Here is a 15,398-nt window from a genome sequence, read left to right on the forward strand (position 1 = left end):
CAAAATTGATCAAATAGACATTGGTCAATTCCAAAAAAATATAAATCTTCTGTACCATTGATCATTTGCAAATTAAATAAAGGATAAAATATACTTTTAATTCTTATATTTTTTGTGAATTTTAATTTTAGTTTTTCAACTTTAATTTTGATCAATTTATTATTTGAAATTTACAAAAGTAATAATTTTTGTCTTTTCTTTTGATGAAATCCATTAATGAGAAAAGACAAAATCCACTGCTTTTCTAAATTTTAAAAATTAAATTAATCAAAATTAAAATATAAGGACTAATATTATTTTTTTTTATCAAAAATAGATAAATTAACAACATATTTTATCCTTAAGTAAATTTATTGATAGCCGTGGACCATTAGATGTAATGTATGGTTACGATTTTATTAGAGAAAGAACTCTTGGAGTGGGTCTGGTCGGTGGTTTTGACATTAAGCTGGTATCCCAGTTCTCCATAAATTGTTAAGAAACGTGTGTATAAGTACTTATGATCATGTTACTTAATTTAAAGAGTTGAAGGATTAGAGATACACAACAAAATATATATATATATATATATATATATATCACCATTTATTAATTTCATACTTTATAGAGTTAGTCTTAGAATAATTTCATATATCTCTCACCATTTATAATTTCTCAAGGTATCACTACAGTGAAAGAAAGCAGCTATTCTCATGGAAGGATCATCAGGTGTGAGGAAAGGCGGATGGAGTCAAATTGAAGATGACCTTCTCTAAGCTTGTGTACCTCAAAGAGCTGGTGCATGTCTTTCTATTTATTTATTTCCTCTTCATTGCTTGTATCTTATGATTGATTCTCTGGTTTGCCTCTGTGCACACCTTGTGACAAACCAAAATCAGCTTTTATATATATATATTCTCTTCAAAATTAAAATGCACTCCTAACATGCATCTACGATATCATCTTATGTTTTTAATATCAATTGAATAGTTTAATATAATTTTTCTATCACATTCAATCTATCATTCTCAATATCGTTAGTTCTAATTTAAATTTTGAGTATTTTATTTAAAAGTATTAATAATTAAATATTACAATATATTACAACATAAATTATTTATCATAAATATAAAATATTATTTATATGTTAAAAATGTTTACTTATTACATATTTTATTTTTTATTTGTAAAAATTAAACTCAAGTATAAAAAATTTACAATAACTCCCACATATTACTAAACTAATTGAATTAAATCTCCTTGATTAAATATTTAATTATAATATAATATTCATAAAAAAATATTTATTTATTTAAATTATAAACTGTAGTTTTATAAAATAAACATTTATTTTATGCAATGTATGAGCTAAAATATTATTATTGTAATAAATAAATAATAAACATTTTTATATCTTGCGTTTGGTATATATATACATATTCCTAGGGTTGAACAGAAGCCGCAAGAGTTGTAGATTGAGATGGTTGAACTATCTAAAACCAGAAATCAAGCGGGGAGATTTTAGTGAAGATGAAGTTGATTTGATGATCAGATTGCATAAGCTTTTGGGAAACAGGTTCGTATATTTTCTATTTTTTTGTTGAATTGAATGTACGTATATGCTATTAAGTATTAATTAACTAAATCAAAATGAGTGTACGTATAGTGATATACCTCTTAATAGTGTATAAAATATTTATATGTTATTTATATTTATATATTCAACTTCTGTCTCACTTTTAACATTTTTTTCTACATTTTTCATCACACTGTTTATCACATGTATGGCTTTTTTTATTTGTTTTCTCTCTTTATGTCTGTTTTTTCACCCATACACCTAAATTCAACTTTTTCAATATTTATTCAAAAACAAGTTGTGCATTCATATATATAATATTGCATAAAACAAAAGTAATTAACTTTTCATTAAAACAAAAATTGGTTGTGTGGACGTAGATGTTAGAGACCATCTACATTCAGAAACAATTTTTAAACGTAGAGAAGACTTCCGGGAATAACTTCAAATGATGTGAAGAATTACTGGAACACCTACATGTGCCTTAAAATTAACAGTGAAATACAACAACGTAGAGAAGCAAGCTAACGAGGCCAAATCAACCGTGAAACAACACGAAGTTATAAAGCCCGTACCTCGAACTCTATCAAAAGCATACCTATGGTTGCAAGGGAAGTTCATCAATAGTTCCAAAGTTGGTGTTAGTGAAGAAGGTGCAACTTCAATATCAGGGTCTGGGAATTGGTGGGAAACTTTGTCAGATGACAAGGAAGATAGTGAAGAAGGTAACAACAACAAATGCTTCTTTGGTGGGGAAGATGGAGCACTTGACCTTTGGGGTGAAGAGCTTAATTCAATTGCTTGTGACTTTCTTACACAAGGTGAAACTTGAAGCGATTTTCTTCTCGACCTAGTGACTTAGTGCATGTATGTGGTATTTGTCTTCACAAAAGGACCTCAAGTTCTAATAAGTTCAAAGACCTCAAGTTCTAATAAGTTCAAAGACCTCAAGTTCTAATTAATAAGTTCAAACTTTACATTAGAGTTTCTTTTAGAAAAAGTATATTCTTTAATTACTTTGTATTTTTACATTGTACTGTATACTATCTAATTAAGTTATGTAGAATATGTAAGACTATATTTTGATTTATCTAGCTAATGTGAACTTTCAAATCAATTGAAATTTATAAATCTCTATATAAAATTATTAAGTGGAGTAAGTTTAGCATGATTTGCTCCACTCTCTTCAATAACTTTTTTTTAAATGTGACACTTACAAGAATGTTGAATCATGAAATAATTAAACATTTTCATTATTATTCATGTATAATTTTAGATAAATTAAACATTTATAGGGATGTCACATTATACTCTATATTTACTTATATTGTAAAAAAATATGTTATATATTAAAATAAAGTTAATTGATGAAATATGATATAATTTTTATTTTCTATGAAATTTTGTATACTTATGTAATGTGAACTCTCAAACTAATATTTGGATTAATGAAATTCAATCTCTATAAGAAAAAGTGAGTAAAATTTTACATTTACTCTTTTTTTTATAAAATGTTAAATTTGCAAATCTAATCCTTAAATCATGTGATAACATCTTAGTGATCATTACACATGTAAAATTTTAAATAAATTAAATATTCATATATAAGTATGTAATCTTAAGCCTGATATTTACTTATATTTTGGAAAAATAGAATAGATTAAAATAAAGTTGAATGATGATATATCAAATAATTTTTAATTTAAATGACATGTTTATATATTTGAACTACTTCATGCGAATAATTCTCAAACTAATGGTTCAATAAATGATATTCAATCTAAATAAAAATTAATAGAAATGTTAGTAACACAATCCTGTTCACTCTTTATTATTAGCTAAAATTTATTGAAAATAGTGTGACAATTCAACCTATTTATTATTAAGCATGTGGATTGGAAAGATAAATTTATTATTTTGATTCTTTTTCAGAAAGAGAGAAATAGAAGAAATATAGTTATTAATTATTTTTTTGGAGAGAGAAACTCTTTATAAATTATACTATTTAGTTTTTAAACTGAAATGGTTTGGGACAGGTACAACTCAATTGATTGAGCAGTGTAAGTGAATTATTGTAAATTTTTTAACATTATCTTTGATTCTTAGTACTTATAAAATAAAATAAAAAAGACTTTGTGTGGTTTGGCCTTTGAAAGCAAAATAAAAATAAAATAAAAATACCCCTATGTAATTATGGCATAAATATACCATGACATTTCAATAATCTCGAAAGGACAATTATTGCACAAAAGTTTTTGGTAAGGAATTTCTTGACGCTGCAAAACCAACCAATTTTAATAAATAAACAAAGATAAATGCTTAGAATACTAGTTAAGGAAGTAAAATGCTATTTTTTTATTAAAATACATAAAAAAATCTTATAATTTTTAAAATGTGCCCCCATATAATTTTTAATAAATTCTTTCATCTTTTAATTCTGTAATCAATACCCTAAGTTAACAAAACTCATAAACAAAAAGTACAAAAAGGATGACAAATATCTACATGTATATATATTTTCATGAATTCAAAACAAAAGTAAAAAGAAGTAAATTCACTGACGAGGAATAAATTTGATTGGAATCATTCGACATTGTTATTTTTTTATTATGTTTGTTTAAATTGTTTTCTTTAAGTAATTTATGTTTATTTTTAAAATTAAAAAAAAAACAACTCCCATATGGTTTTTTAAATACAATTAAATTTAGACTTATAACCCTAAATTTGAATTTGTAATTATGGTCATTTTGAGACAACTTTGATAGAATTTTTTTAAGCCAATGAAAGATATGTAAGAGTATCACAATAATAATTAATATAAGATCCCAGTGTATTGACGGTCAAGAAAGTACTTATTATTTACCACATACCAAAATTTATTACAAAGATAAAAGATAACATAATACAATGGGAGGCCCAAACCAACATGGGATTACATAATAACATACAACATGGGAGGATAGAAAACTTGTTTGTTTTATTATATTTAAAGTTTTCTCACTTTATAGAAGTAGAATTGGAATAAAAATTAAAAATATGGACTCTTATTTTCTCCCATGGCGTTTAGGTACAATGCCTCATATTAAATCTTAATCATTAATTTCATCAAAATGCAATTAATAGTGGTGTCACATCTATCTTACACGTAACATTTTTTGAGACATGACATTTACATTTTTGGTGATGTGGCTATAGTGTATGTAAGTTTTTTTTCTCTCTAGAAAATTTCAAAGTATAATTTTATTTTTTATAAGATTTAAAGTTTGATTTTAATTTTCATAAAATGTAATTATAGTCATTAATTTATTATCTAATTTTAATCATTTTTTTAAATCTCTAATATTTTTTTCATTCGTTTTCACATTCTCACCTTATCAACATAATCATACAATATTATTCAAATCAAAGTTATAAGTTCAATTGAGAATTAGCTAACAAACTAGTTTGATTAACCTTAGAACTAATCATAAAAAGAATCGATGTTTGTATATATTGTTAAATTTTAATTTTATGTCATATCTAAGTCCAAGCCCTTTTTCTGTTGAGGACCTTGAGGGGAAGGTACATGTGAACTGAGGTCAATGATAGAATATGTCTTGGAAGATTAAATAGGTGACTTAAGATTTAGATATTATCCATTTGATATTATTTAGTTTTATTTTATTTTAAAAAAAATACTAGATAATTCACTTGTATGGTTGGTATTTTTTTTAAATCCCTATTTAATATGGGATGTGCTCTGTGTAATGGATTATCAAATGAATAGTATTGATTTTATGTATAATTCTTGTAACTCTTTTAATGATAGATTTTAGGAATAATGATAGTATAATCTTTTGTGTCCAACACATACTTGCCCTTGCACATCCATGCACACATGCAGCTCATGCGCACATGCAAGTATATTCTGCATCTAAAGTCCATTTAATTAATTATAATTTTGTTAGAGAAATTCTTACTGAAAATGATATAAATTAGTGGTTTTAGCCGGAAGTAGGACTTACAATATTTGTTTTTGTATTAAATTGTAAGATACGTATATCTCAGTAAGTAAGTGTATATATATATATATATATATATATATATATATATATATATATATATATATATATATATGATATTGGTTTTCTCATTAAATTGTTAGATACGTGTGTCTCATATATGCTAAGTTGCTAACTAATGAAAAACCCATATCATATACAATGTTAATTTATAATATATGATTTTTTATATTGTTATATTTTTATGTATTTTATAATTATTTTTAATTTTATAAAAATATGTTAGTATAAATGGTTATAATTTTAATTAGATAAATAATTGAATAGAGAGGATATAACACCCTCCTTCATTTTTATTTTATTTCATATTAAATATTAATTTTTATCATATTTATTTCTAAACAACTAGTGAGGATCTCAAAATTTTGAAAGACATAACTCAACTCGGAATGACCATTGAGGTGTGATTTTTAATAATCTATCCAAATCAGGGTTAAATAATTGCAAAAATACCCAAGCTACCCTTAAAAGACAATATTAGGGCTACTTTACAAAAGTAAGTAAAAGAGTACGAAGAATATAATTTTAAACTTAAAATACTAATTAGAATATATAATAAAATATAAGTTTAAATTTTTTCTATAAATTATTTAGAATTTCTGTATAAATATTCAAAATGTCTCAACTTGAATGTAAAAGTTCAACTAGAGAATCCTTTTGACCCAATTAATTAATTATAGAAAAATTATTTAAATGATATTTTTAGGGAGAAATTTTATTTCTTAGGGTAAAAGTATGAAACTTCAAAATGCTATAATCAAACTAAATAAAATAAATTTATTTCATAATTTTGATAAACTATAATATAAATAATAATATAATAAATTAATGTTAAAAAATTTATATTTTTGGAAAATGTATGTACGGGCTAGGAACCTTAATTAGGACCAGTTCAATTTAAACAATACAAAAGCGTCAATCTTTCTTGAGCTTTGAAGTTTAGAGATAACTAATTTTAATTTTATTTTTAAATATTATATATATATATATATATATATATATATATATATATTAATTTATGTGATTCAATCATTGATCCACCATTTCGACTACTAATTCATTGACTCGATGCTTTGACTAATCAGGTTGGTACTAACAATAGCTAAAATTGATTGTTATTTCTTTTTTCTTGTAATTTTTATTTATAGTGCTCTAAAAATCAAATGAAGTACACTTCAATAAGAAAGAAGTTGAACATTTTAACATTCCATTAAATGAATAAATTCATTGGACACTCACATTCTTTTCTAGCATCAGAAAATGATCTCGTACATAATACAAACAACTTTCCATGGATAATTTATTAGTGTACCGTTAGTTGTTTTTTTCTTTTTGTACAAAATATTATAATAGCTTACGCATTGCAAACAACTTTCCAATTCATAAGTGTTAGTTTTTTTTTTTTACACAATACTGTACTAGCTCAGCTAAGCCAAGTGTGCAATAATTGGTTATGAGTGGGTTCCAGACAAAATTGCTATAATGTTTAATTCTTGTACTTCTTTTAAGGGTAAATTTTAGAAATAATGATAACATAATCTTTTGCGTCCAACACATGCACGTTCATGCATGTTTATGCATGCACGCACACATGCAACTGATGCGCACACAAAGCATGCAGAAGTATATTCTACATCTAAAGTTCATATTGATTTCTTAATTAATTATCTAAAACATATACTAATCCTTAATTAAATATAATTTTGTTAGAGAAATATCTTACTCGATATCGTATAAGTTAATTGGTGACTTTAATGGGAAGTAAGACTTATATGTTTTTGCATTAAATTGTTAGATATGTATATCTCTATATATATACTAACTAGTGTAATAATTCATGTCATGCATGGATCATAATTCATAGTGACTAGGGTACATGATATTGGTTTTCTCATTAAATTGTTAGATACGTGTGTCTCATATATTATATATGCTAAGTTGTTATTTAGTGAAAAACCCATATCATTTACAATGTTAATTTATAATATATAATTTTTTATATTGTTATATTTTTAGTGTATTTTATAATTATTTTTAATTTAATAAAAACATATGTGAGTATAAATGGTTATAATTTTAATTAGATAAATAATTGAATAGAGAGGGGGTAGCACCCTTATTTTTATTTTATTTGATGTTAAATATTAATTTTTATCATATTTATTTATGGACAGTGGCGATCTCAAAATTTTGAAAGATATAGCTCAACTGGGAATGACATGGAGGTGTGATTTTTAATAATCTAATCCAAATCAGGGCCAAATAATTGTCAAAATACCTAAGATACAACATTATTAGAGCTAATTTACAAAAGTAAGTAAAAGAGTAAGAAAAAATACTTTTAAACTTAAAATACTAATTAGAATAAACAATAAAATATAAGTTTAAAATTTTTCTATAAATTATTTATAATTTCTGTATAAATATCCAAAATGTTTCAACTTGAATGTAAAAGTTCAACTAGAGAGTCCTTTTGACCCGATTAATTAATTATAGAAAAATTATTTACTTGTATTTTTAGGGAGAAATTTTATTTCTTAGGGTAAAAATATGAAACTTCAAAATGCTATAATTAAATTGAATAAAATAAATTTATTTCATAATTTTGACAAACTAAAATACAAATAATTAGATAATAAATTAATGTTAACAAAATTATATTTTTGGCAAATGTATGTACTGGTTAGGAGCCTTAATTAGGACCAGTTCAATTTAAATAATACTAAAGCGTCAATCTTTCTTGAGTTTTGAAGTTTAGAGATAACTAATTTAATTCAATTTTATTTCTAAATATTTTTATTAATGAGAACTATTATTTTCTCCAATTGAATTGATATGATGTTTTTCCAAAATATACTTGTTAAAGACTTTTTTTATATATTAAAAACATTTATATATAATATACTTAGTATAAAATTTATAAATTTAATATATATAATGTTAATTTATGCAATTCAATCAGTGATACACCATTTTGACTACTAATTCGTTGACTTAGTGCTTTGACTAATTAGATTGGTATTAACAACATTGATTGTTATTTCTTTTTTCTTGTAGTTTTTATTTATAGTGCTCTAAAAATCAAATGAAGGACACTTCTATTTAAAAGTAGTTGAACATTTTGATATTCCATTAAATGAATAAATTCATTGGACACTCTGCATTCTTTTTTCTTTTCTAGCATCAGGAAAATGGTCTTTTACCGAATTCAAATAACTTTCCATGGTTAAGTCAAAGTGTAATGTTAGCTTTTTTGCTTTTTGTTCACAATCCTATAATAGTTCAGCTAGGTCAAGTGTGCAATAAATGGTTACCAGTGGGTTTTGGACAAAATTGTTAGAAATGTAAAAAATTGACAATGCTAGAAAGTAAAAAACTTAATTAGGATCGCAATTGACTATTTGGATCTCTAATTTTGCCAAGTGTTAGATTAACCAGTTATATATGTGGTTGGATTCTGTCAGTTTAGGGATAAGGGTGATCCCAAGGAGAAGGGAAAACTAGGAGGAAGCCTTTTGGTGATTGGTGATGACATAATGTTGGATCATGCTTGGCTTGACTATGAGATTAATCTTAAATGAGAATGTTATCACACTAGAAGTTAAATAAAAAGAAACAATTGTGTCAAAGAAAAAAAAAAGAAAGAATTCCAACAAATTAACTCTTTACCAATGCTTTTCATAATTACACACTTGCATGGTGGGGAGAGAAACTCTTCACTTCAATACCCACTTTTGCATAGTGAATGAACTAAAACAAATGATGACATTTTGTAAATTACAGTATTGGGCTGTTGAAAGTATCTGGCACACACATAAATGATAGTGATCGAAGAAGAAGTTAAATTGAATTTGTGAAAGTTTAAGACAATTGTACATGTATTCAAAATGGATGATTTAGATTCAATTCAAAATAAAATTAATGAAATACACCATTAGGTTTGTCATACAGTGTGGATTCCCACGGTTTTCGTTGGGAATTCTAACAGTTTTTATTTTGCCAACCTGCACTTGGCCGTTTAAAACCCATTTTAACTGAATTTTTATTTATTTTCACTTGAAACCACCCGCCCAAAAAGCTTTAATTTTTTTAGTTTGGTTTATGCTAGTTATGAGTGGTTTGTAGGTTCTTTATCACCCCTAAGCACAACTTAAGATGTATCTTACTTCAGAATTAATCTTATTTTATTTTAACAACACATCTTTGTTAAAAAAATTTAGGCCAATAGTACTATTGAAAAATTATTTAAACAAACAATACACATTCCACGTTATTTGCACAACTACTACCTATTTAATTATTATTCGATGTGAATTCAGCCCTCCAACCCAAATTTCTAACCTGCATTTTTTTAAAAATATAATTGAGAATTTTGGTCGTCACACCCCAATTCTCAATGAAAGTAAAGTAAGCTTCAGACTAAAATTAATGTAGCATTTAAAGATATGCATCAAAAGGAGAAAAGTTATATACCGAATGAGATGAGAAGTAATTATCCATCAGATAATTCCTCTTAAGATAGCTCTCAAAAACCCAATGCTTATCCTTTGATTATTTATGAAAGACCACGTAACAATATAAATACTATATATATTCAATTTAATTATATCATTTGACGCCACTTTCATGACAAAATAAGAGACATACACTTTGTTTTTTTTTTTTTAAGGCAAACAAAATGATCAATGCATTAAAACGATTGCTGAAACACAAGGTGTGCAGGAGCAACCAGAAAAAAAAAAAAAAAAAACAAAGCCACAATGAAGGCCGCAATCCAATGGAGACATGCACTTCTAGCTTGAACACATTTTGTCCCTCCAATTATAGTAATAAAAAACCTAAAGGATATATCGTCCTTGAAACATTAACGCACTCATTCTATTATATTAATCATGTAACTTATTTTTATTTAACTCTAATTTTGGCCTGTAAATTAAAAGTTTAGTATATGGTTTAGAATATTCCTTACTATCATACATGTGATCTTTAGTAATATTTTTTTTAAGTTTAATTATTCATTTAGTTTCTATAATTTTTTTATTAGTACATTTTAGTTCTTATAGTTTTAAAATGATTTTTTTAGTCCCTATAGTATATATTTTAATTCTGTTGTAGTCTTTGTAATTTGAAAGTGATTTTTTTAATTCTTATAATTTATATTTTAATCTTCTTTTAGTAGTTTTAATTTAAAAATAATCTTTTTAGTTCCTATATTTTATATTTTAATTCTTTTTTAGACCTTACCATCAAAATATGAATAATATTATTAATTATAATTAACTACAAAAATATTAATAAGTAATTCGTAATTAATTTATCACAAGATTATTTATAATAAAAAAAGTTCATATTTTATAATTAATTTATAGCTAATTATATATATATATATATATATATTGCAGTAAAGATTAAAAGTAATCAAAATACAAATTATAGAAATAAAAAGATAATTAAAATATAAATTATAAGACTAAAAAGACCACTTTTAACTATAAGGAATAAAAGAAAATTAAAATGTAAATTATAAAAACTATAGGGACTAAAAGAAAATTAAAATATAAATTATGGAAACTAAAAAAATCACTTTCAAACTATAAAGACTAAAATGTACGAATTGGGAAACTATAAGGATCAAATAAATAATTTAATCTTTTTTATCTAGCACTTTATTAAAATATTGTTAAAAAATTTTAGAAACATTTTAAAAATATCCTAAAACATAAATACATCTTATTATTTTTTTTTTACATTTTATTAAATATTATATATAGTTCATGTCGCTAAAAGTTTTAAGAACATGAGTTATATAAAATATTTGATAAAATATCATAAAAATATATTACTAAAATTTACTCATATTTAACAATATTTTTTTAAATATTTTTAAAAGTTTTTAACAACATTTTTACTAAGTATTAACCAAAGAAATGTTTTTATAAGTCACATGCATGTGTAATAGTGCGTGTATTATATCTTTACTTGTGAAAAATAATTTAGAATCTGTTTAAAACTGAATGCATATTAGATTAGCTTATTTAATTTTGATACACACGTGTTTTACAACATGATGTACGCGGAACCTATAAAATAATTAATGTTCATAAAATATAGTTTACATCCAAACATGTACTAACTATAACACTTACGAATGGATGTTTTACAAACACCGAGATTATGTTTGATAGGGTGTAAAGAAAACGAAGGAGAAAATAAACATTTAAAGCTTAAAATAAAGAAAAATTTAAAGAAATAGCATTCTGAATTTTTATTTTTAGAAGCAAACTTTCGTCTTCATTTATTTTTCACTTCCACTCTCCAATTTAAAAAAATTTTATTTATATGTTTTTTTTTCTCTGTATCTAAACATAACGTTAAGAAAAATAATAAAAAGCTTTTAATTGAAGGGCAAAAATATTCATGCAAATAGTCACCCAGGGAAATTTGCTAGAACATGTGACTTAAAGAGGGCGTGTTTAGGCACTTCCTGTGCTTTACACGTGACAAAGTATATTTTTCTTCATAATTAGTTTATATTAAGAATAATAGTAATATATATTTTGGATAAAAAATTACACATCTATACTAATAATAAAAATACCCCTTATTTATTCACATTTTATTAAATAATTTAATCTTTAAATTACTTTTTAAACTTTTAAATTTTTCTTTTAATTTACAGTAACTTTTCATTAGGTGTGGTTAGTTTTTTTATTCATCTAGTTTTTTATTAACTATATTTATTTTTTTATTTAAAAAATTCAAACATCCCCTAATAAAATATAATGTCAAATCAACAAACACAGAAAAAGAAAAGAGAGATAGAGTTGGTTCCCAATAAGATAGTAAAATATCTTCTATATAGTTTTTCAATTTGGATCTTCTTTGGTCACGTCTCTTTTCATCCTATAATCGCAATTATCTACTACTACATCTAATAGTCCATGAACGATCGTTCAATTAATCATAAGATTATTCAGTATTTTTGAAGATTGGTCAATTGGCACATCAAAGTTAGAATTGATCAATTCCAAAAACTTAACTAATCTTTAGTAACATTGATCATTTGCAAATTAAATTTACCGATAGCTATCTGTGGAGCATTAAATGTAATGTACTATGGTTTACCATTTTATTAGAGAAAGAACTCTCAGGAGAGGGTGTGGTAATTTTGGCAGTAAGCTGGTATATATACGTTTTCTCCATAAATTGTTAGATACGTGTGTCTCATTTAATACGGTAGCTAATTATACTTACTTTAAAGAGTTGAAGGAATTGAGTTATATACGTACACCTGAACAAAATTAATGTAGCAAATTAACTTATAAGCACCTGGTCTCATGGAAGGATCATCAGGTGTGAGGAAAGGCACATGGAGTCAAATTGAAGATGATCTTCTCAAAGCTTGCGTGCAACTTTATGGGGAAGGAAATTGGCACCTTGTTCCTAAAAGAGCAGGTGTACTTCTAGTTAAATTTTATTTTTTTTTCGTTTTCTTCATTGCTTGTGATTGCAATGATATGATATAATTACATAACTATGAGATCCTCATAAGTTGTAATAAATAATAAACATTTTTATATCTTCTTGCGTTTGGTATATATAAACGTAGGGTTGAACAGATGCCGCAAGAGTTGTAGATTGAGATGGTTGAACTATCTTAAACCAAATATCAAGCGGGGAGATTTCAGTGAAGATGAAATTGATATGATGATCAGATTGCACAAGCTTTTGGGAAACAGGTTTGTATATTGGCCATTAATTAAATCACACTACTGAGTGTAGTGATACATATTTAGAAATTAATATGCCTTATATGAGATATTTGAATCCATATTATATTATATGCATGATAATACAGCTTGGGGTGTACTATTAACTTTTTCCAATATTTAAACCAAAAAGCTAGTTGGTTTTGTTTATGCTAAGAGTTATTTAGAGATTCAAAGAAGAACAACAAAACAAATCTTTGTTTTCATATATATATATGTGGAATACAATTTCACTTTTGGGAACTATTTTTTTACATGAGAATAATTAATAATAATCATTAGATTAAAATTAAATTAAAATATAATATAATAATTAAATCTCTAAAAGATTTATCAAACAAATGATATCTTAAAATATCATTAATTTATCATCATTGTCATAACTGTTATCATCACCGACTGTTGTCGTTGTCACTGTCACCACCATTGTTGGATGATAGCGACGATGATGACAACAATCATGACGATGGTGGTGGTGACAAAGGTGAAAATCATAATGATTTCTGCAATGTTAGTAACTACTACAATAATGAAGGTCATGACAGTAGAGGTGGTGATAGTTGACGACGATGATGGTGATAACAGCGACGATTATGGTGGTGACTACAGCAGTGCTCATGGTGGTGACAGCGACAATTATAATTGTGATTAGTTAATTGAAATATTCTAGGAAGTGATAATTAAAATCTTTTTAGATTTATTTATTATTTGATTAATTTTTTAGAGATTTGATGATATATTAAATTTTAATTTAAATTTTAAATATTTTAAAATCAATTGTTTATTATTTTTAATCTTAATTTGATGATTATTATTAATTGTTCTCATATAAGATAATGTTCTCACAAATTTTTTTATATATATATATATATAGACATGGACAGCATAAAGGTTTTATACGATGTTATTTAATTAATTAGATTGTCATTTATAACATTGTTTGAGTTTTGTGGTAATTACTCTAAAAGTTGCATGTAAAATGATAGAGTACATCAAAATTAAAAGAAAAGTAATTAATGAACTTTTCATTTTTCAATAGTATTACTTCGTTAAACAAAAATTGTTTGTCGATGTAGATGGTCCCTGATTGCAGGAAGACTTCCGGGAAGAACCTCAAACGATGTAAAAAATTATTGGAACACCTACGCACGCCGTAAATTACACTCTCACAAGAAAGACAACAACATAGAAAAGCAAGCTAGGGCCAAAACAACCGTGAAACCCCACGAAGTTATAAAGCCTGTACCTCGAGCTTTAACAAAAACATCCCCACGGTTGCAAGGGAAATTCATTAATAGTTCAGAAGTTGGTGTTAGTCATGAAGAAGGTGCAACTTCAATATCAGGGTCTGGGAATTGGTGGGAAACTTTTTTAGATGACAAGGAAGACATTGAAGAAGGTAACAACAACAAATGCTTCTTTGGTGGGGAAGATGGAGCACTTGACCTTTGGGGTGAAGAGCTTAATTCAATTGCTTGTGACTTTCTTACACAAGGTGAAACTTGGAGCGATTTTCTTCTTGACCTAGGGCTAGGAGATTAGTGTGTGGTGTTTGTTTTCACAAGGGACCTCAAATTCTAATATGCAAGTACAAATCAAACTTACCTAACATTTGAGTTTCCTTTGTAAAATATATATATTCTTTACTTTGTATTTGTGAATGTATCTATCTTATCAGTATGTTAAAAAAAAATTATCTGCTCAGTTATACAGAATGTAAGATTATATCTTAATTACTTTAATTAAATTTAACACATTTAATAACATGAATCAATCTTTGCCTCCTCCGGACTAACTAATTAAAAAGAGTATCCTTATCACTGTACTCGGGTTTTGGTACCACTAGTACCCTTATCAATATATTTTTCATCATTGACAAAAAAAAAAACTAATTAAAAAGAGTACCCTCTTAGAAAAAAATATGGTTATAAATATCAATTAATAAAACTTTATTAATTGGTTAAACTATGTTTTTCATTAAAATCAACTTCTAAAAAAAAGTTAATTCATCTT

At 25.5% G+C, this 15,398-nt stretch overlaps 1 protein-coding gene and 1 pseudogene across 1 annotated transcript; both read left to right on the forward strand.

Annotated features, from left to right (window-relative positions):
* The first annotated feature begins 379 nt into the window (after positions 1–379).
* LOC114368527 lies at positions 380–2,387 on the forward strand (annotated as a pseudogene).
* Positions 2,388–12,940: 10,553 nt separating this feature from the next.
* LOC114425648 (transcription factor MYB90-like) lies at positions 12,941–15,028 on the forward strand. The gene is made up of 3 exons (XM_028392592.1): positions 12,941–13,071; positions 13,226–13,355; positions 14,462–15,028. Exons 1-3 carry the CDS (start codon positions 12,954–12,956, stop codon positions 14,925–14,927), a joined length of 714 nt encoding a protein of 237 aa, XP_028248393.1. The 5' UTR covers positions 12,941–12,953; the 3' UTR covers positions 14,928–15,028.
* The last annotated feature ends 370 nt before the right edge of the window (positions 15,029–15,398 follow it).

This window comes from Glycine soja, chromosome 9 (genome assembly GCF_004193775.1).
Source record: "Glycine soja cultivar W05 chromosome 9, ASM419377v2, whole genome shotgun sequence".
In the NCBI taxonomy this organism is placed as follows: domain Eukaryota; kingdom Viridiplantae; phylum Streptophyta; class Magnoliopsida; order Fabales; family Fabaceae; genus Glycine; species Glycine soja.